This window comes from Herpailurus yagouaroundi, unplaced genomic scaffold, assembly GCF_014898765.1.
Source record: "Herpailurus yagouaroundi ecotype Mexico unplaced genomic scaffold, PumYag 202, whole genome shotgun sequence".
NCBI lineage: Eukaryota > Metazoa > Chordata > Mammalia > Carnivora > Felidae > Herpailurus > Herpailurus yagouaroundi.
Genome location: NW_024412433.1, coordinates 8,490,915 through 8,513,974, shown reverse-complemented (window position 1 = coordinate 8,513,974; position 23,060 = coordinate 8,490,915). Strand labels below are relative to the sequence as shown.

The 23,060-nt window shown below is 46.6% G+C and overlaps 1 protein-coding gene across 8 annotated transcripts in view; it reads left to right on the top strand.

Moving 5' to 3' along the window:
- The window catches only part of ARMC9 (armadillo repeat containing 9), a 150,287-nt gene that overhangs the window by 39,923 nt on the left and 87,304 nt on the right, over positions 1–23,060 (top strand). For 6 of the 8 annotated variants that reach the window (XM_040450727.1, XM_040450725.1, XM_040450726.1 and 3 more), the window contains 5 exons: positions 9,736–9,770; positions 13,248–13,362; positions 16,477–16,569; positions 19,768–19,858; positions 21,118–21,241. In XM_040450727.1, coding sequence (XP_040306661.1) covers positions 9,736–9,770; positions 13,248–13,362; positions 16,477–16,569; positions 19,768–19,858; positions 21,118–21,241 — 458 coding nt within the window. The remainder of the gene's footprint in view (positions 1–9,735; positions 9,771–13,247; positions 13,363–16,476; positions 16,570–19,767; positions 19,859–21,117; positions 21,242–23,060) is intronic. The other 2 variants (XM_040450722.1, XM_040450724.1) reach the window with 2 other exon arrangements.

The following is a 23,060-nucleotide window of genomic DNA, read 5'->3' as shown; positions in this document are numbered from 1 at the left end:
ATCCCGAGCCGCCGCCCCCCCCCCCCCCCCCCCCCCGCCACCATGGGTCAGAGCCACAGCTTTTAATTAAGGGGAAGAAGGGTCTGCACATTAATATTAGGGTCTTCATAAACAGAGACTTTTTTAGTTATTAAGAAAAAATTTCTAAGCTACCTCATTCTCAAGTCGGTTTGAAGCAGCCTATTGAGAAAACACAAATATGAGAAATTGGAAAGAAATAAATTGTGGTTAGAACTCACGGAAACAGAAAGTAAAGTAGTGGTTGCCAGAGGCTGGGAGGTGGGGGAGGTGGGAGATGTTGGTCAAAGGGTGTAACTTTTGGTTATCAGATGAATAAGTTCTGGGTATGTAATGGATAGCATGGTGGCTATAGTTAACAGTGTTATATACTGGAAGGTTACTAAGAAAGTAGATGTTAACATTCTCACCACACACAAAAAAGTATGTGAAATGATGGATGTGTTAACTAACCTTGTTGTGGAAATCATTTCACAATGTATACATGTATCAATTCATCACTTTGTACACCTTAAAAGTACACAGTATTATATGTCAACTACGTCTCAGTAATGCTGGGGTCGGGGTGGCGGGGAGAGGGGCAGAAATGGTGGTTAAGAGAAAACGAGGGTAGGACAACACAAGTAAGCCGTGGCTACTACATACAACAGAAGCTGCTGTATGGCCGCAGAAGCAGGCACACACCCAGCTCTGAGCTTCCTAGCGGCCCGTGCAACAGGGGCACGTGAGCAGTTACATGATATACTTAGGAGGAAAGAGAGATGCTTATGTAATGTTTATTGCATATATTTGTGTATTTCACTGCATCTAAGACAACATACGGCCTGCACACGCAACCTAGGAAGCCCAGCAGCGAAGTGAGTCCCCGCGAGTCACGTTCCCCAAACAGACCATTCCTGTGCCACTGATGCACTCTCTGTGCCCTTTAGACTGTCAGCTTTGTTGTGGATCTTCACAGAAAGGACAGTAACATGGTGGAGAGCAAGTGTCCTTGATCCCATCACCCAGCTGCTCACAGAAGTCTTGTAGAGCCGTTGGTTGTGGTGGCTGCACCACACATGGGCACGTGGTTATAGAAGCTGCACAGTCTGTGCTTTAGGATGCGGCCCCGGGGATTGTAGCCTGCAGAGAACTTCGGGAACCAGCCATTTGTGAGTGTGTGGTGGTGGAGAATCCACCATTTTTAAATGTCAGTAAAGCACGCAGAGACATCGGAGTTTCAGAAAATTAACTGCCCCGGGCGCCTGGGTGGCTCCGCTGGTTAAAGGTCCAACTTTGGCTCAAGTCATGATCTCACGGTTCATGAGTTCGAGCCCCGCCTAGGGCTGTCTGCTCTCGGCACAGAGCCCACTTCGGATCCTCTGTCCCCCCTCTCTCTCTACCTCTCCCCCACTCACACACACATACACACAGTCTCTCTCTCTCTCTCAAAAATAAATAACCATTTAAAAAAATTTTACTTCCCTTAGGGCCCTCCAGGATGAGGAGCTTCAAGCCACATCCCTGAGGACTGACTGAGTTGACCCTGTGTGTACCCTGTATGCTTAGCTGTAAGTCAGCTAAGAGCAGAGCTTACCAAAAATGATGGCTTTCTGGCAGTAATTAGCATAGCAGGATCTGTGTCTAATAGAGCCACTCCTTTCCTCTCTGCCTTACACTTATTAGTTCAGCAAATACTTTGTGTTTTTCAGGTCTGTGTTATAAAATCCCATCCTATCTACACATACAGGTATCCTTATATTTCCATTTTCTGTTGTCAGAGTGATGCATCCGGCTTATTTAAAATGGATATCATGTTAATAAAGAGCAGTTTAAAAAAGGGAGGGAGGCACACCATATCTGATATTTTGTCCCATGAGACATTAATTTTTTGTCAACAGACTACTGCTACCGTCCTTCCTGCTTATAGTTGTATTAAGGTAGAGATTCCAGGCCTTAGAAACCAGAGGAGAGATCATGAGCTCTGCTTGTCTTACTTCCTAACCATTTTTTTCCTCTGAGTCACTGACTTAGGAACAGACAATAAAAGCTACAAACAGTCTTTTATTATTCCCATAGATTTCTCTAGACGATAAAGAGTGGATATGAGTCATTGCAAAAGTAGAACATTGTTGTAAAAGTTTAACAGTGGTGGACTAAGATGTCTGCAGTCCATACATAATATCAGATTTATAAGGGATGGAGAGGAAATGAGGGTGCAGTGTAGAGGGGTGCCTCGCGGTCGGTCGAACAGTAGGATTGAGAAGAGAAGCGTCGCTTTCTTACTTGCCAGGACCGTAAGTTCTATGCTAGGTCCGAACAGAATGCCATCAGTTTCAAGATAAAGAGGTAGGCATGAATCAGCTTCCTTTTTAGCGTGATCCTTGATCAGCTCCTCCTCAGTGTCGGTCGACCTTGAGCGTTTGAATTCACTGTCCTCTGTAAAGGAGCTGGGCCGGGCCCATCACAACACTGCTGGTATCCATAAAGTTTAGTACATTTGATACTGGTTTTTAAATCTGGCTGTTAAGAATCTGGCCTCTGCAGCCTCTCTCGCTGTTGAAAGTTCAGGACTCAGTAAATAACACTCTTCTGACCCCTGAGTTCTGAACCACTTGAAAAGTAGGACAAAAGAACAAAGGAAAGAGGAGCTGACAATATTGCCGTCAACTCTGATGAAGCTTATACGGGAGAATGTGGATTTTATTTGTAGACAGATGGGCGTCCTGCGTTTAAATCCTGGAATTCGAGAAATGTGACTACCCAGTCACGTCCAGCTCTGGCCAAGCCCCGCTCCTCCACCAGCACCACAGGCGGCGGGGACCTGCAGGACTGACCTCTGCTCCCTGGGGGGATGGGGGGCGCTTATTCCCTCTGGGGAAGCAGGGAGCAGGCCGGTGCATGCCCAGTCCACTCCCAAACCCACCAATCCAGGAAGTCAGCCCTGCAGCAGGGGGATTATGCTGGTGCAGGACCCTGCAGAGGAGATGCCGAGAGTGGGGCCTAGTTCATGCCCAGAGAACTGTGTCTGAACCTCCACTCACATTAGTGGAGCTGGCGGTCAAATCCAGATGTTCCCAGGACTAACAATGACGGGATTGATTTTTTTGGAAAGAGAACTCTCCCGGGTGACCTCTTCTAGCTTGATTGCCTGTCGCCACCCCAACCCCAGGTGCGTCATTCTTCAGTCCTCACCAACTCCGGCTCCAAACTATGGGGCTGAGTATCCGCCGGGATACAAGATAAATCTGATTCTATATTCTCAGTCATCCGATAATCGCAAGAAGAGAAGCTTCTCCCTCAGGGCACAAGTGGTAGGGATTTTTTGTTTTCTTTTTTTTCTTTTTTAGTGTATTTATTTTTTGAGAGAGAGAAAGAGAGCAGGGGAGGGGCAGAGAGAGAGAGAGAGAGAGAGAGAGGGCGGGCGAACCTCAAGCAGGCTCTGCACTGTTAGCACAGAGCCAACGCGGGGCTCGAACTCAAACCACGAGATCATGACCTGAGCTGAAATCAAGAGCCAGATGCTTAACCGACTTAGCCACCTAGGTGCCCCTGTTTTCTAAGACTGCACAACCGATACACAAATGTGTTCACTGGAAAATACATAACCATCTAATAGTAAAGTAAACATAAACCCCACGTCTCCCTCACACTCACCCCATCTCCTCTCCCTCCATAGGTAACCCTGTTGACTGCTTCCTCTTCTTCCTTCCAGACCTTTAAAAGTTCTGTAGAATTAAGGTGTTTATTTTACAGTTCACTCTGCAACTGTCTCTTGGAACTTGGTACATTTTAAAGAATTTTCTGTGTCCTTCTGGGTTTACTCATCTTTTCCTTGTCTTTTAGAGTTTTAACACGATACATTTGACCGTTCCTCTGGTAAACCTCAAAGTGGCTTTTCCATTTTTCGCTGCTTCCAGTAGTGAGGCAGCACACACCTTCGTATGGCACAGAACAGCCCGTGAAAGCGCCGTGGTTTGTCTCTCTCCTTACTCCTCTGTGTGTGCTGGGCAGGCACGAATGCAGAGACACCCCAGGAAAGGAGCACCGGGGCTGATGCGGGAGAGGGAGCGTCCAGCCCAGGGCAAGAGTGGGGCTGGGGATGAGCTGACCATGATACAGAGTCCGGGGCATAGCCCCGTGAGCGAATCCCAAGCCCCTCCTAGTGGTACCTGTGCGTTTTGGGGTGCATTGGCTGGGGAGGTTTCCCTTTAAATGCGTCCTTATTTGGAAAAACGGCCCACTTGGGAATTAACCCTTTTTTCAAAACTCCCAAGGAAACCGCATTGGGAGAATAAGTTAAAATACCACCAGGTGTGATTGCATTCTATATAGTCAAGACCCCAGACACGTGAATCTTAGAAAGCATTTACTTCAAAATCAGCCATCTTTCTTAGCGCTAAAACCCTGCAAGGCGCCGGGACGTGGCGGTGACCCTTTCTCGGGGTGGCCTCGTGCAGTTGCTCAGGAAACGTTGCCGTGGCATGCTCCTGCCGAGGAGGGTGCTTCCTACAGCTTCCTGTCGTGTGGACCATGGCTCTGGCTTGAAGTTCGGCACCTTCAGCCCTTACGTTCTCCATTCCATAGCTTTCTGAAGTCTTGGCGAGATGCCTGCCCTTTGTCGGCGTCGCCACTGCATCTCAGGCAGGCTTTCTGGGTCTAGTGCTCACTGTCTTGAGGAGGAGTTGCCGTCCTCGCTCACCTCTCCCTGCCACACCTCGTGCCCAGTGCCCATCGTGTACCTGAACTGACCCTGGTGATGTGAGGATGGACCACCTCTGATCTCAGCCACTTGCTGGGACCATGATTGGCAGAGAATGTACCGTTAGCTCAGATTTTTCTTCTGACTTCCAGACCCAGACTCACGAGCCTTTTCTCTGTGAATGTGTGACCAGCACATCATTTCCGTGTCCAAAAGCAGGCTCGTCCTTTCCTCCAAACAGGTGGTCTCCCCTCCTGTGCTTCCTGTCTCGGTGAATGACACTCCAGAGAACACCTGGGAATCATCGAAACCTCTTCCCTCTCTTTTGCCCCATGGTCAGGCTGTCCTTGGGATCTGAGTGGCTTCCTCCCTCCTGCCCCACCTCTTCGTTGATTTGGGTTTGTTGAGGCTCTTCCTCTTTCTGTCCTGGCTAAAGCAACGTTTCCTAACCGGTCTCAGTCTCTGAGCTCTCGCCTGGCTGATACTCCACACAAGTGCAGGGGTGACCTTTCTGGTTGTGTTTTATTTATTTATGCCCTCAAGTTTCGGGAAGGATTTAGGTACATCCAGTCATCGATCATGTTACTGTCTGGCTTAATACCTGTCATTGACCCAGGTCCCAAGTGCTCAGCGTGGGGTGCACAGCCTTCTGTGACCTAAGGCCCATCCCTCTCCATGTTCAGCTGTGCTCACAGAAAGCCCAAGAGGCCCCAGCACCGTCCCCGGCACCTACCCACGGGGGCGTGTTGCTGTGCACCTTGCCTAGCCACCCCCCCCCCCCCCCCCCACCACCTCAGATGCCCACAGGCTACAGGGTGCTGAGGCAGGGCCAAGGATGAGGCCCTCAGTGGCCCGGAGAGGCTCCTGCCCGAGAAGTTTTGGAGGACGTGACTGGCACTTTCAGGAACTGGGGCACTCCCACTCCACATACATACCTAGCGCCATTCCCAAATGGGCACTGTGTTCCAGCTCAGCCTCCCCTCCTGCGTTTCCCCCTGCAGTCCCGTGTTGTGCAAGCACCCCTTCCTGTTCCACAGCTGGTTGTAGCGGCCTCCCGCCTCCTGTGGCCTCTTCTGTCCCGTGGCTAAGGCGTTTCCTCATGCCTCCCACTGTGGTTGTTTGACCTCTTCCAGGTCACCTCTCCCTGAGGCCGCTTGCCAGAGGGGCCTGCCTTCACCATTCAGCTGTCCAGCTGTCCGGCTGTTGTCCCAGGGCCTGGGAGGGAGGCTGGGGGCAAGTGGGCCTGGCCTTAGGTTTCCAGCCCCAAACGGTGCCTTCCACGAAGTCAGGGCTCGGCGGCTGCTGTGGGCTTCAAGCCACGGCCCCTTCTCTCCCACCCTCCGGGGCTGCACGCGCCTGCCTGTGGAACAGCCTTTTCCAGAGCAAGTGCCTAGAAGCACTAATCCCACAGCCTTTCCCCGTCCCCAGAGCCAGCCGCTGATGTATTAAGTTTGAGATGTGCTGTGTTCTGAGACGCTGAAGACCCTTGAAGAGTCCGGCCGGCACGTCTGCAGACGCTTTTGACCAAGGGACGCTTCGTCACGTTACACCTCATACTGCATTCTCGAAACACTGTCTGACGTCACATGTCCCGGCAGAGCTCCTCATCCTGCTGTTGTACGTCCTCGCCCCCACCGCGTGACCCCTGGCTTCGAGAGCAGTCACAGCTGAGAGGTCCGGGCGCAGGTGCCTCGCCTGGAGCGGAGCAGCGATGGAGGCATGACGCTGCCGTGTTATCTCTGCGTGGGCAGAAATTCCTTTCTCGCATATTCAGGGAGTCCCGAGAGCCTTGCCCTGAGCCTGGCACAATGTAGGTGCTCAGTGAAGAATTGATGGCTCAGGATATTCGTTCTGCGGGCTTACACCTGCACTTTGAAGGGTTCATACTGTGCTTCCTCAGATGGGAGACCACCCCCTGTCCATTCACCTGTCTGCCATGGAGCACATGGCTTCCCTCTGGTGCCCCCCGCCCACAGAGGCCTTTCCGGAAGCTCCCAACGGAAGGTCTGGAAATCACACAGTGCCCAGTGGGGCTGCATCAGGGCCTCTTTGGCAACTCCTTGGCAAGGGGATCCATTCTGGCGCTTGTCCGTCGATGTCCACAATCCATTGTTAGCTCGTGAGAGAAATTATTATTATTCCGACTGTGACTGATGACCCTGGAGCTTCTCCCGTCTTTCTCCTCCTGAGTTTTTCTTTGCCGTCCACACTGGCTACACACAGAGCGGCACCCACGGTTGGTGGCAATGACTTTTAGAAATCTAGTCCAAAGTAAGGTTTGGTCAGAAGATTGGAGCACAGCCCCTTTGGTGCTTGAGTGTTACTATTAATGCCTCTGTACAGCGGGTAGGAAGCAGCAGCTATATATAGATAGATCTATATAGGTAGATATATATATCTATATAGAGATAGATATATCCTATTGTGAGTTCTCCATTCCCTGGGCAAGTTTATCCTCAGGTATCACTGTTAAGGTCAATACCAACTTCATAACTTAAAACAGAGCTCAGTACTTCCCAGCTCTGCCAGTCCTGTGGGGGGGGAGGGGAGGGGAGGGTCTGCATCGATAGGCAGAAAGGAAGGGGGAGCAGTGCTCTTTCTGTGTGCTCTCCTGGGGGTCCACATCCAATGGGGCCGTTACTGCCACCACTTGCCAATAAGGCACTGAGAATTATTGATCATTGACTCTCCCCATTGGATTGTAAGCTCTCTGAGAAGGGGGCTTTGCTTTTTTCACTGGGGTATCTCTGTGCCTCACTGAGACCCAGCAGGTGGGAGGGAATCAGTAAGGACTCACTGAATGAATGAAATAGCACAAAGTCCTCTCTCATTAAGAGCATGCAGGGCCTTTCTTCCCCCAGCTCATCTTTTCGGGTTTTTTTTGTTTTTTGTTTTTACTTGATTGGATAATAAAATCTCAGTAATGTTTAACACACTGCCTTTTTAGTTATTAGTGTTTTTCAATTAATTTCTTCACAGGGCAAATAGAATGCTACAGAGTTTAGCAAAAGAGAAGCGCTGTTTTAAAAGATAGAAAGGGGGTGCCTAGCTGGCTCAGTCAGAAAAGCATGTGACGCTTGATCTCGGGGTTGTTTCTTTGAGTCCCATGTTGGGTGTAGAGATTACTTAAAATCTTTTTAAAATAAATGATAGAAAACATTTTCTTAACTGAAGAAAGGGGTGGTGTTGATGAATTTTATTTGTGGATATATGATTAGTCGACAACACTAATTTAAAAATATCTTTATTTTGTGTATACATTAGCCTGATATTTTAACATGGTTATGCCCTATTTGACTCACTGTTTTGGCTTCTTAGTCTTCTTAATGTGTTGGATGAGTAATTTAGATGACATTTCAAACTTATTTTCTGAGCTACTTGCTATTTAAGCCAATAACAGAAATAGGCATTTCCGTTAATTACCAAAAAAAGTCAAGGGTTAAAAAATATAAAACATGGTCATGAGCCATTTAAAAATGAGGTTTGCTGTCTCCAAGATGGGGATCTGTGTGGCCTGTAAATACTACACAGTAGAAGCAGTAGAGACCAGAGTTCTCAGCCAGGGCCAGTTTATTAAATTTATTAAATTAGTCAAGGATTCTGGAGAGCCCATTTGGGGATATCAGTCTTCATTCATTCATTCATTCATTCATTCAACAAATTTGATCACGTGCCTCTGTATGTCCAGGCACTGTAGCAGGTGCTGGGTACATATATTGAGGGTTACAGAACTCCATGTCTACTGAAGGAGAAAGGCACAGAAATAATTGTAAAATTGTCACAGTTCAGTGTGCTAAGTGTGGATAATGACCATTTGAGAGCTGTTGTGACACAGAGAGGATTGAGTGCCACCACCTGTCCCTTCAAGAATGGCTCTATGGAGGGCTAAGATTTCTTGTCTTCTCCTCTACTTAACTTTTTTTCCTGGAGTTCCTTAAAACCTAGTCCAGGGGCGCCTGGGTGGCTCAGTTGGTTGAGCGTCCGACTTTGGTTCAGGTCATGATCTCACGGTTCATAGGTTCAAGCCCCTCATCAGGCTCTGTGCTCTGAGCCTGCTTCGGATTTTGTGTCCCTTTGTCTTTCGGCCACTCCCCGGCTCACGCTCTGACTGACTCTCTCTCTCTCTCTCTCTCTCTCTCTCTCTCTCTCTCTCAAAAATAAACACTAAAAAAACAAAACAAACCTAGTCCAAACGTTATGTCACTTTACCTGCAAATAATTCAATGTATATATCCAGCGGCTAAGGGCTTCACAAAACAAAAACCAAACATAATTATGATGCCAAATACAATTGGCACTAATTCTTCAGTATCACACAGTATCAGTGAGTCCATATTCATATTGCCCTTATTTGCTCAAAATGTTTTTTTACAGTTGGTTTGAGTTGGTCCAAGTAAACGCCACACACAGCATTTGGTTTTTTGTTTCTCAAGTCTGTTTCAGTACATGTTTAATACAGCATTGTTTGTAGTGGCAAAAACAAAACAAAACAAAACAAGCCATAAATGGAACAATGTTGAATGTCCATAAAGTAGGCAGTGATCTGGCCTACAAATAAGACGAAAGGGGAATGGAGTGGGAGGGGGATTTTTCTATAAACACCTCTATAGTGTTTGACTTGGTACAAAGTGCATGTTATTTTTATACTCAAAGAGAAAACCTTAGTAAAGAAAAAATCAGGATAATAAAATGACTTTCATTACTTTTGTTCTCTATGATATCCGACTAGGCAGCTTTAAAGTGCCTCTTGAATTTGGTCCGGGGGGACCCACTCATGTTTTTATGGAGTATTCCTTGGAGCAGAGCCACAATGAACCAAGTGTTGTAGGCGGCTTGGGAAATACATCAGTAGTGTGTTGCTTAACTTCAGTTTGGGCTAATTTTTAAATCATGTATGATTATGGCCGGAGAATCCTCAGGGATCAAAAACTTTGCAAATCTGTTGATTTTATGTGAGTAAAGTGATTTAGGATTAATGCATTGCTCTCCCTGTTTAACACAGCCTCTCTTCTTTTGTTTCCACACCCCACCCCCAGGCTTCAACCATGTTAAGAGCCTCCTTGGCACCAGGGTAAGTCATTGCCCTTAGGAGCTGTTATTATGGAGAACAGCCCTGGGTAAAACTAGAATTCAAAGTAACTTTAGTAAACATTCATCTTAACAGCCTAGCTTAGAGGAGTGCCTTTGATTAGCTAGACCTCCAGTCTAGCTGGATACTAAAGGAAGTGCCAGTAATTATAAGCAAGATTATTAAACTAGAGGTATTTTTTAGTATTAATTCTACTTATTTTGGAGAGGTAGCATCAAATGGAAAAATTCATTGACTTGTTCCCATGATATTGTATAGAATCTTCTGTCATAGGGCAGTCAGCAGAGTGGTGCAATGTCTGAATTTCATGATCTCTGCTGGCTCACACTATGACCAGGGCCACAGGATAGCTTTGTCTAGGCCTGAGCGTTCCTACCCACATCAGTTAGGTTGTCACCCGTGTGGGGGTCGGATGCAAGGGAGCTTCACCGGGCATGTATGTTGCAGTAAAAGGAAGTTGAGAACCTTTAGCAAAGGCGCCAGGAGTAAAGTGGCTTCTGTTGGCCTCCTGAGCCCCCCTCGTTATGGGAGTTCGGGGGATACTCTCAGATGACTCAAACACCTGAGAGAGACACAGCCTGCCTCCTCCCTCAGTCCTGCCTGAGTCTGACACTGACCCTGCACTTTGTTCCCTTCAGGTGGTGGCTGTATAATGTGATGCTTATGAGCACAGACTGCCGGGGCTAAAATCCCACCTCCGCCACTGGCTCTGTGACCTTGGACCACTTATGTAACTTCCCCGTGCCTCAGTCTCCTCACTTGTAAAATGACACTAATAATAACTTTCTTATAGGATTATTGTGAGGATAAAAATGAGTTAATATGTATAAAGCACTTAGTACAGTGCTGGGGATTTAATAAACTCCTTGGGTGTTTGTTAATGTTATTCCCAACGGTATAAGAAGCAAGGTCACCTGCAGAGAGTAAAGGGGGGTGGTTGGTGGAGGGGCTTAAGAGGACAAAGGAGAAGGTAGGACACAGTTTTCTTGGACAGTGGGAGAGTGGCTGGACTGCAGAAATGTGGGGTTTCTCAGCAACTTAGTTGGCAATAAATTCAGCCGGTAATATTGCCGTGATGGGTGAGTAACTGTGGCCCGCATGTGACAGGGAAGTGCTATTTCCAGCCATAGGAAGTACCCCAGCTATAGGACAATTTCAGACTTGGCTTTACAGATGGCACTTTTTTGTCTAGAACAAGTTCTGGTTTAAATTTCAAATTAAAAAATCTTTTTTTCATTTTGAAATAATTTCAAGAGCTACAGATATTGTACAAAGAATTCTCCTATACCTTTCACCCAGATTCCCCATGTTAATATTTGACACAAGCCCAGGGCAGTTATCAAAATCAGAGAATTAACGCTGGTACCATACCATCTAATCTACAGGCTTCGCTCACGTTTTACCAGTTATTCCGTTATGTCCTCTGTCTGGTCCAGCATTCAGTCCAGGATCATATGTTGATGTGGTTGTCGTGTCTGATTTCTTTACTGGAAATCATTCCTTAGTCTCTGTTTTTCATGGCCTTGACACTTTTGAAGAATACTGGCCAGTCATTTGTCATCGAAATTTTTAAAGTAGTCTGTGTTCATTTTTAAACACAGTAGTGTCTGTCTCAGGAAAATAAGTGTCAAAATAGTGTGAACATGTGCATGGCTCAACTGTTTGATGTACAAAATAGGACACACTCCTCCCAGGAGTGTTTACTGAGATCTCATTTGTGGCCCTGTTTTCTGGCCTTTTTCCCTGGGCCCTTGAAGAGGATTCCATTTTGGCTTTAAAAATTTTACATTTTAAAAAAACTAGCATGGAGGCACCTTGGTGACTCAGTCGGTTAAGTGTCCGACTTCGGCTCAGGTCATCATCTCGCGGTTTGTGAGTTCGAACCCCGCATCAGGGTCTGTGCTGACAGCTCGGAGCCTGGAGCCCGCTTTGGATTCTGTGTCTCCTCCTCTCTCTGCCCCTCCCCTGCTCATGCTCTGTCTCTCAATAATAAATAAACATTAAAAAAAAATTTTTTTTTTAAACTAGCAGTTAGGGGTGCCCAACTGGCTCAGTCAGTAGAGCATGAAGAAAACTGACAGGATCCTGAACACTGTCTCCCAGAGGTATTCCCTCAGTTTCTATCCCACCCTTCCAAACTAAGGCAACGAGTGAAATAGGTGAAGGAGACCGAGAGATACAAACTTCCACTTACAAAATAAAAAGTCCTGGGATGTAATGGACGGCACAGGAACTATAGTCAGTAATATTGTATTGCCAATTTACAAGTTGCTAAGAAAGTAACTTCAAAGTTCTCATCACAAGAAAAGGCGTGGGAACTTGGTATGGTGACAGAGGGCAGAGAGACTCAGTGCGGTGACCATTTCGCACTATGCGCGAGTCATCATGCTGTTTGCCTGCAACTAATATAACGTGTCCCCGTTATACTTCAGTGAAAAGCAAAAAGAACTCTTCATTTTTGCGTCTTTTCGCCCAAGTCCTCCTGAGCCCCCAGTCAGTGTTGTGCAGTTAGTGTTGGTAATAGTATTAATGTTCCGTGCACAGGATCGGGAGAACCATATTTTTGTTTTGCTTTTGGTTTTTACTTGTTTTATGATGAACTAATTATAACTCCCCAGGGAGTTGAATCCCCAGGCCCCCAGTGGTGGCCTCTATGACGAGTGTGACATGAAAGCGAGGAGGTGAATGTTGCTCCAGTCCCGTAAACCAGACCATAGGCCTCGCTCCCTTGTCACTCGTCCTCCCTTCTGTCTAGTCCCCTCCTGTTCAGCCAGGCAGACAGTCAAGACCCTGGGAAACCTGGCTTCCCCCCGGGGCTTGCCTGGAGTCCTCTCGGCCAGGGTCTGCCAACTGTCCTGCTTGCTGCCCGTCTCACAAGCGGGAACCCGCGCTACCTCCTGGCACACCCCTGCGCCTGCTCAGGGGTCAACCATGACTCTTCACAGGTGTTTCTGAACCCCGGTCCGTCCTTCCCCCGGTTAGGTTCCTCGGGTTCGAGAGGCACAGTGACCTCGGGTTTTTAGGAAGAACGCTCGGCCCTGCTGACGCTAATAGTTTTTGGGCTTTGCTCCAGATTCTAAGGAGGACGTTGAGCGCTGCAGCAAGTGCTGGGGCCTCTGAGGAGATTTCATCCCTGTCGGATGGAGCCCAGGCCTAACGGGAATGCAGTGGTTTCTAAACCTGGTTAGGCAGGGACTCCTCGTTTTGGGGAAGATGTTAAACAAAACCCCAGTACGTACCACAGGAGAGACAGAGCCGGGCTAGTTGACGCCGGGGGGGGGGGGGGTCGGAGCCTAGAACCAGCCCTCTCTGTGGAAGCCTGGACCTAGTTCCGGGAGCACAGAAAACAGCCGGGCCGCCACTAGCCTGTGCAGCTCGAGACGGGGGTCCCGATACTCAGGAGGTATAATGAACATGCCCTTTTGCCCTTTTCTTTCTCTTTGAACTTGTGTTGCCCAGTAGGAAGCTGAAGGATGTCCCATTGCTGCCCTCCTTGGATTATGAGAAACTGAAGAAGGATTTGATTTGGGGGAGTGACCGCTTGAAAGCCTTCTTGTTGCAGGCTCTGCGCTGGGTACGTACCTTAAGGGGGAAAAAGGCCGTGCTAGTTTTCTTGGCTGGCTAGCTCAGGTGCATTTTGTAACCCATCTACTAAAAATCTGTCTTCACGCTGCCTGCTGCCACCAACAACCTCTCAGGATCGCCTTGCCTCTTTGTAAAACCCCCGTGTTGACATCACAGTTGCCATTGCCTTCCCTCGGTCATTTGACATAGGAACCTTCTTTCTTTTCTTTCTTTCTTTCTTTCTTTCTTTCTTTCTTTCTTTCTTTCTTTCTGTCTGTCTTTCTTTTTCTTTCTTTTCCTCCCTTCCTTCCTTCCTTTCTTTCTTTTTCTTCCTTCCTTCCTTCTTTCTTTCTTTCTTTCTTTCTTTCTTTCTTTCTTTCTTTTTCTTTCTTTTCCTCCCTTCCTTCCTTCCTTTCTTTCTTTTTCTTCCTTCCTTCCTTCTTTCTTTCTTTCTTTCTTTCTTTCTTTCTTTCTGTCTTTCTTTTTCTTTCTTTTCCTCCCTTCCTTCCTTCCTTTCTTTCTTTTTCTTCCTTCCTTCCTTCTTTCTTTCTTTCTTTCTTTCTTTCTTTCTTTCTTTCTTTCTCTTTCTTTTTAATGTTTATTTATTTATTTTGAGAGAGAGAGAGCCCCCAAAATATGCAGTTTCAAGACTGCCCCTGCTGCCTGGTCTCAAGCCACACTCCTGGCCAGCGAGGTCGGCGTGTGAGCGCCCAGAGTCATTCTGACGTGACAGCTTCACCAAGACTTCTGCATTCAGGCGTTGCCGCGTGGCCATTGGGGCAGACAGCAAGGGTGGACGCTGATGAACCAGTCTTTAAGGGAAGCAAAGCCCAGTCTTCACGCTGGTCCCAGTTAAGCCAGTGGTTCGGGCTTTTTGGTCTCAGACCCCTTTACGCTCTCAGAAATTACTGAGGACCTAAAAGCCTTCAGTTTATGTGAACTTTATCTACAAACATTTATAATATTAGAAATGAAAACTGAAAATGTTAAATATTAATCCATTTAAGATGAACAATGAACCCAGAACATAACATAAATGACACTTTTTTTTATAAAACACTATTTTCTGAGCAAAAAAATTAATAGGAAAAGCAGCATCCCTATACATTTTTGCAAATTTCTTTAACGTCTGGTCTGATGGAGGACAGCTGGATTCTTACATCTGCTCCCCCATTCAATTTGTCACAGTGTCACCCTTCATACAGCCTCTGAGACATTTACTATGAAAAAGATAAACCGTATGTTAGTATTATGAAAACAATCATGACCTTGTAAGCTCCCTGAAAGGGCTTTGAGGACCCGTAGGGTTCCCAAGATGACACTTTGAGAACTACAGGTCTAGGCCAGTGCTGGTTGGCTCTTTAAATGATCCGTTCTAACTTATCCTGTAATCGTGTCGGACTCCTCATGGATCCCTGAATCTCAGGTTATGTTGCCATCAAAATGCCTTTGAGCAATTTCCCGGTCTCTGGGTGGAAAAAGGCCGCCTCACTTGCTCTTCTGATGGTTGGTGGTGCTTCCTGGAATGTGGTCTCGAGGCGTGCTCTGAGGATGACTCTAGCCTCAGCGGGAAGAGTCCTGCAATTAGTGGTGATGCCTGCCTCAGCTGACGAGGTGGGCAGCGGGAGTAATCTCGGGGGGCCATCCGTGCCCCAGATGTCGCCTCTCTCTGCTCAAGTCAGCAAGCCCTTTCCTTGGCTGTTAGATTGTCTGCCCGGCACGTCCTCACAGTTCGTGCTGCTGGGCTGTTGGTGAGACAGGGTAGTCCTTGGCTGAATGAATGACGTTGTCACAGAATAGTCAGGAAAAGTAAACCTGTGTCTTATGATTTTGTCTGTGTCCCACTCCAGCCCAGCAGCCCCGCATGTGACACTCTTGGCACACCCTCCTTTAACAGAGTGCCCTCTCCCCTCAGGGCCTCCTGCTTGGCTACAGTGGGTCCAGCCTGTCAGCGACACCTGCCTCCGGAGGCCTCCACCTTTCGGTTCTGGGGGGGTCTGCCGCTCTTGTCTCCTCACCATGTGGTCCTTTACACACCCAGCGCCTCCTCGGCCAGAAGTAAGGCCTGCGGTCTCAGGGATTGTTAGGAGGATCTTCCTGGAAAAGCAAGGACATTTGCTCACTTTAGTTATGTGATGTTCTCGTGTTGTAATTCATACCTGTACACACCCATATGTGCCACACGCACACACATTGCACACATGACATTTTCTTTCCTTCCTTCTTTCTTTCTCTTTAATGTTTATTTATTTTTGAGAGAGAGAGAGAGAGAGAGAGAGACGCAGTGTGAGCAGGGGAGGGGCAGAGAGAGAGGGAGACACAGAATCCGAAGCAGGCTCCAGGCTCTGAGCTGTCAGCCCAGAGCCCGACGCGGGGGCTCGAACTCACAAACCGCAAAATCATGACCCGAGTCGAAGTCAGAGGCTTAACTGACTGAGCCACCCAGGTGCCCCACAACATTTTTTTTCTAGCCCTATGGACATGAAGTAAATTCCTCCTTAACCCGAGACTTACGGCTCTCAAGATATACAAAATTCTACGCATCTACACCCTACACACACGCACACGCACACAATATTGCTGCAGTGGTCTGTATAGTAGAAAGTCTAATTTGTTGGCAACACATTTGCTCCAAGCCCTCTTCCACCCGCCCTTTGTCCACCCCCCCATCACTGAGCTCCACTCACCTGCACCCTGCATTTTCACGCCTCCCTGACCTTTACCACACTTCCTCCCCCATCCGCCATGCTCACATTCCCGTGTGGTGGCTAATGGTCTGCTCATCCTTTATGGGCCAGCTCTTGAGGCCCTTCCTGGCAAAACCCTCTCTAGATATTGGTGAGCTCTCCCTTATCTGTACACTTGCAGTCCGGGCATTTTACCACTTCACTTCTCTGGAGATTCCACGTGTGCAGGTTGATGCCTACGTCACCCATGAGGAAATACGACATTGTAACTCGTTAGTTGACTGGTTGGCTGGGTAACTAACCCTCCCCACCCGGATATTATTTACTTTGGTTAAATGTGTGGTTACCGGTACTGCCATTTAAAAGATGCCCGCTATGGGAACATTTTTCTCCATATTAAGACTTAGATCTGTTACTTTTCTTTTTCTTTATTCTAGCGCTTGACCACATCCCATCCTGGAGAGCAGAGGGAGACCGTTCTGGAAGCCTACATTGGCAACGACCTCCTGGACTGTCACAGCCACGGCCAGGTCTCTAAGAGGAGGGCCAGAGCCCAGCCAGGGCCTTTATTTCGAGGGGATGATCTTAGCAAAAGGAGGAAGCTTTCCTGTTTGTGAGATTTTCAGTCTAGTGACTGTATGTCAGCCTTGAGCTCCTGTTAGCTGGTGAGATCTGCTATTCACCCCACACATTGGCCCACTTTTCACCTCTGGTAGAGTCCTAGACAGGTTGAACTGCCTGATTCAACTCTGGAGCTCTTGCCTGTCGTTTTTCCTTTTCCCCAAATCCCAACTCTTTTCGTGACCCTGCCGCTTAACTGTGAGTCCTGCAAGCCCAGCATGATTTACGGCCGGCAAGGCGGGTAAGCCAAGCCAGTTGTTTTCATCGGGGCCCGACTTGAAATGTGTTAACACTATGTTTGTATATAGCTTCGGACCAGATAGGTCTGACGATGCAGTGGGGAAAGTATGGGATTCAGAATGAGATTAACTGGTTTCAGACTTCTGCCCTGCTGCCTCTGAGCCAGATTAGCTTAAGTACATTACTCTTAACCACCTCTGAGAAGGAGCCTCACCTGCCTTGTGAGGTTGGGAGGATGATTGCGTTTGGTCACATGTGGGAAGTACTTGACCCGGTGCCCAGCACAGCGTAGCCAAGGCATGGCGGTTCCCCTCCCCACTCCTCACCCCATTACCTGTTGCCAGCACCCGGCTTCGCTGGACAGGAGGAGGAACGAGCTCTTGAACATGGCATATATAAAGACGCCGCATTTCATTGTCCCACTGAATGTTTATCCAAAATGACGTAAATACTTTATCTTCCTATTGTTAAGCTCACAGCGTGTGCGCTGAGCGGAATATCGATACCCCTTAGGCTCGCCGATGAGACGGCACCCTGCAGAAACTAATCATGTTAGTTGTGCCTGTTGTGCACACAGGCGGTAACGTTTGAGAATTCTGAGTTGCCAGTTTATTCTTTGAATGTAGTTTTCTTACTGCTCCCATGAAAGAGTTATGTTAAGTTTAAAAATCGTCTCTCAGATTCGTGACTTATTTTCTTTTATTTTTATTTCTTTAAAAAAATTTTTTTAATGTTTATTTACTCCCTTTTGAGAGAGAGAGCACGCGTGCCAGTGGGGGAGGGGCAGAGAGCGAGGGAGACGCAGAATCCAAAGCAGGCTCCAGGCTCCGAGCTGCCACTGCAGAGCCCAGAGCGGGGCTCGAACTCACAAACCGCGAGATCATGACCTGCGCTCAAGTCCGACACTGGACGCTTAACTGATTGAGCCACCCACGTGCCCCTTTTTACTTCTGCTTATATTTATAATGGCATTGAAACCAACTTATCAGACATGAAGCAGTTGAAAAATACACTGTTGTGACTTTATAAACTCAAATGCAAAGAGTAAATTCAGTTGGATCTTTCTGAAACTATCTTATTTCATTGAATCTGAGATGCATTTTCCCCCCATGTTAGCATCTGGGAAATTGGAATGTATCTAATACTTGATGGCCTGTTGTAGTTTAATTGGCTGCTTTTCTTTCTTGGTTGTACATATAAAAAAAATAATGTATCCTCTAATGAAAGATGCCTTAGGTTTTCCTCTCTCTGTTTTCTCTGTTCTTTGTCTGAATGTGGCACCTCTTGAACTGCTTCTCTAATTTTATCTTGTCTCTCATGTTTTCCATATTTTTCTTTTTGCTGTACTTTCCGGGAGATCGCCTCATCTTTATTTTCTAACCTTTGAGTTGAGTTTTTCATTCTCCCTTTTTGTGACATTCTGTTTTTTCATGGACATAATACAACTTCTTGTATCTCTGAGGGCATTAGTGACACATTCACGCTTATTTCTAGTTTTCTTCTCCCTTCACCGTCTCGTTTCCTTCAGGTTGTTCCCCCATCTGTTTTGACCTTATCTATCGCCCATATTGGAAACTTATCTTGAGTTTCTGATAGACCTTGTTTAACTCATAATGTTTTGAGTGGGGGGAGTGAAAGCCGATTGGAAGTTGTGAATGCGAGGGTAGGACCTGTAGACGCAGTGCTCCACTGGAGGGTGAGCCAGGTGGGCTCTCTATTAGGAACCTCTGATTTTAGGATCTCTGGTTCTTTTCTCTTGGGCTGGTCATTTTCTTCTAGGAAGAGTCTTCTGTTCTTCTGCCTAGAGGGTGAGGATCTGGGTGCAGTGTTCCGGGACTCAGGTAGGAGAAGAGGACAGGGTGCTCCTTGTTCAGCATTCTTTCTGCATTTAGGCACTGCCCCTTACCCCCTTCTGGTGTAGAAGTCCTGCTTACCTGGGCCAGGTGCCCCCCCCCCCCCCCCACCGAGACCCTTTGTGCTACCCTTGCAAGAGACCAATGGGGGGAAGTATGCGGTAGGACAGTAGTGTGGGAGCAGCAAAGTGGGATCTAGCTCCTGCTTTAACAGCTTTCATTCATTCTTCTTTATTTTTTTCCCTTTTGAGGGTTAAGTGCTGTAAATTGGGTAATTCCTCATTGTCCATTGCTGCCTTTGAGACTTGACATTCTTGGGTCTGCTAAGTCTGTTACTGCCCTGCATTCCTGATTCTGAAATTGTGTTACATTTCTTGTGCTGTCTCTCTGTCCTTCAGAATTTATGTCTTTTAAAAAAAAAAAAATTCCGTTCACTGTAGTTTTACTGTGGTTTGCAGGGAGCAAAAATAATGATGTGTGCGTTGGAGTTATCATTAACCTGGAAAAACATTAGCAACAGCAATAGCCAACAGTATTGCCTCCCTTGTGCCAGTCACTGTCTAAGTGCTCTGTATAATTGGTTCTTTTTTTTTTTTTAATGTTTATTTATGTTTGAGAAGGGTGGGGAGAGGGGCAGAGAGAGAAGGAGACACAATGCGAAGCAGGCTCCAGGCCCTGAGCTGTCAGCACAGAGCCCAACACGGGGCTCGAACCCACGAACTGCGAGATCGTGATCTGAGCTGAAGTGGACAGTTAAGCGATTGAGCCACCCAGGCGCCCGTATAATTCGTTCTTTTAATTTAGAAGGCTGAATAACTTATTTTTTGTCAACTCTCATAAAAAATCAGTTGGAAATGGAGATTTCCAGATGAAGCATTGGCTTCAGTCCCTTTCTTTCACCTCTGATAAATTGACACGGAGAAGAGAAGAGCAGGCCCAGAGAAGGGACGTGTGTTTACCTGTCACTTTTCCTTAACCTCATCATTTTCCTCTTTTGCTGTGTTTCCCCCACAGAGGAGTGTGCTTCAGCTGCTGCACTCCAAGAGCGAGGTGGTGCGACAGTACATGGCCCGGCTCATCAATGCCTTCGCGTCCCTGGCGGAAGGTAGAGCGTCAACTTTTCCTCCCAGAGAGCAGCTAGGTCTTATTAATGCTTTTTATTCCTTTGAAAATCGACGTTCTTCTTCACGTTTCTTAAAGATGCTGTACGTCCCCTCCATTTATTCCTGTTTAGTGCATCTAAGGTGTTTTGTGCAAATTGACTGTTGTCCTTTTGCTTAGTTTATGTCAGAGCAAATTTTGATGGTTTTATTTAGAGTTTACTTTATAAGCCTTCTGGTTTTATTTTGTGAGATTTCTGGTTTTGTAACCATAGTATTTCACTAGCTTTCAAGTATATAACAGGTAATGCATTTTCTATAGTTTTCTGCAAAATAAGGTTAGTGAAATAATCAAAGCTGATTCCAATAAGCACTGCACCATTTCCTTCAAAGGAGTGTAACCTCTAGGGGCTCCCGGCTGGCTCAGTCGGTGGAGCGTGTAACTCTTGATCTTGGGGTTGTGAGTCTGAGCCCTATGTTGGGTGTAGAGATTACTTAAAAATAAACTCTTTTTTTTTTTTAAAGCCTATAATCTCTTAAACCAAGAGGATTTGAAAATTCCAAAGATAATACATACCAAAGCTGAATTCAAGATGATTTTACAGGGTGCCATTATCTTCCATTAAGTTCTACTTTGTTTCAGCTTTTTAAAATGTGAATAAAGGGAGTTTTCAAATGATGACTAGATGATACTCCAAAAGCTGGGTCAGTCATTCATTCGCTTGTTCTTCCGTCTGTTCTTACAAGGGAGGGTACATGCATTAATGTCATCTGTATCAAGACACAAGTCTACAACAGGCTAGTGGTAGCTCAAGGCTTATTGTAGGGTGCCAGGTATGGTTCCCATCTCCTTCCCCAGGCCACGGGTGTGTCTCGAAGGAGCAAGGAATGTGCCAGAAATCATTACTGCTTGGTTGCCCCTATTATAAAGACTAGGGGCCCCATAACATATAGATTCCTTACCCTCTTTCTCCTTGTAGATCTGACTTTTGGGTTCAAGATTTCAGGTAAATAAAAGAGCTCCCCACAAAAACATAGTGATGAATTAATTATGTTTAGATTACAAAAGGAGTCGTTTTTTCTTCATTAGTTGATCGGATAAAACCAACTTTGCAGAAAAAATATGTTTTAAGTTTTTTAGAACCTAAAATTTCCCAAACTCTACATAACGTTATGTGCAAAGTGTTCATCGAAAGTGGTTTTGGAGCATGAACTTAGCACAAGATAAATTCTTCTGCTTGTGCATCTCTGGTTATATTATTAGGTCGTCTCTACCTGGCCCAGACCACAAGGGTGCTGCGGATGCTGGAGGAAAGGCTGAAGGAGGAAGACGAGGATGTCGTCACCCGGGAGAACATTCTCGGGGCCTTGCAGAAGTTCAGCCTCAGGTGCTGACCGCGCAGTAGGTCATGGTAGCTCCTAACAGTAAGGTTTAGCCACTGTTTAGTCCCAATAGCAGCCCAAGGGGCACATGATATTTTCAGTTAACATTTAGGAGAGGTTGGGTGACTTTCCAAGATAGGGCTGGAAAGCCTATCTCTAATCCTTAAGACCATCCAGCTCAGGAAGTGCCGTTGTGGTGTCCTCACGAGCGCCACGGCTGGGGCCGGCCAGGGGCCGGATTGTGTCTCAGGCCACGTGCCGGGGGTAGAGATGCACACGTGAGTAAAACCTGATGGAGCTCAGCTCAGCAAGTCACTCGCAGCCTCTGTGGGAGATGTGCACGTGGATGAGGAGTCACAGGGGGTGTGGTGGGATTTCCATGGAAGGTGGGCGGAGCCTCCCGCTCCCCAGTCCCTATGTCCCAGCGGCCCACCCTGACGTCTCCATCTGGACCCTGTTATGACTTGGATCTCTTAGCCACCTAGAGCTTTTGTTTGTTTTTCATTGACAGCTTTATTAAGGTATACTTTCATAGCACAAAATTCACCCCTTTTAAATGCACCATTCAGTGAGTCTTAGTAGATTTACAGAGTTGTACAGCCACCGCCACAAGCTAATTTTAGAACACTTCCATCACCACGCAAAGAAACCTCATGCCCACCTCCAAGCCTCATTCTTACCCCCCGCCCCTGGTAACCACTGATTTGCTTTCTGTAGAGTTACCCATGCTGGACATTTTAGATAAATGGAATCCTATAATGTGTGTTCTGTCGTGACCGGCTTCATTCACTCAGCATCATGGTTTTAAGTTCATCAGTGGTGTAACGTGCCAGGACTTGGTTCGTTCGTCATGCTGAGTAACGTGTCGTTTTATGGACACAACACATTTTGCTTATCTATTCAGCAGTTGACAGATACCTGGATTGTTTCTACTATTTGTCTATTATGCATAAGCCTCTTAGGAACATCTGCATACAAGTCTTTGTGTGGACACATGTCTTCCTGTCTCCTGACTCGGTGTCTAAGAGTGGAATCGCTGAGTCGTTCAGAATTCTTGCAGCATGGCGTTCCCTCCTGACTACCTCACTTTCTCTCGGCCTTAGTAAGAAATCTCAGCTCTTTCTGACCATCAGCCCCCTTCTGGACATACTTTCTTCCTGTCAAATGTGGTTAACTTTTTTTTTTTAATTTTTATTAGAAAGAGTGGGGGGGGAGGGGCGGAGGGAGAGAGAGAGAGAAATGTGGTTAACATTTGATTGATATGCTCTCGCTAGTAGCCCAAAGCCTGCAAAGTGACTTATTCTTTTTTTTTTTCTTTTTTTCCCCCAAGGTGACTCATTCTAAGTGTGTATGTTTCATGAGGGAAAGCGGTAGGTAGTTAGCTCCTACTATTTGTCAGGTCCCTGCCAATGCTTCTTGTTCTAACTATGTGAATTGAGAAGATCTGTAAGTGGTAATATCCAGTTATTATATTCCTCAGATCATATGAACACTTTGTCTCTGTTTGTTTATAAATTTAGCCTAGTGTTGACTGCATTTGGAAAATTTTTAGAAATTCAGTGACTATAGTTAAGTAACAGAGATAAGATACAAGGAAGAAATACTTCTTTCTGGGAATACAGATATTTATTGCCAGTTTTTTCTTGCCCTGCAAACAGTAATTTAAGTTTCTCTGTTCTGGAAATATGCTTCATGTTTTTGCAGTTTTCTGGAGTCTGTACAGTGAATGTAGAGAGTTAGGATTACCAAAAGAGTGTAGCCTTCATTGTATTCCAGTAAATTTCACCGAGGTGGTGAGTGTGGTGTGTAAGACTAGCACAGATG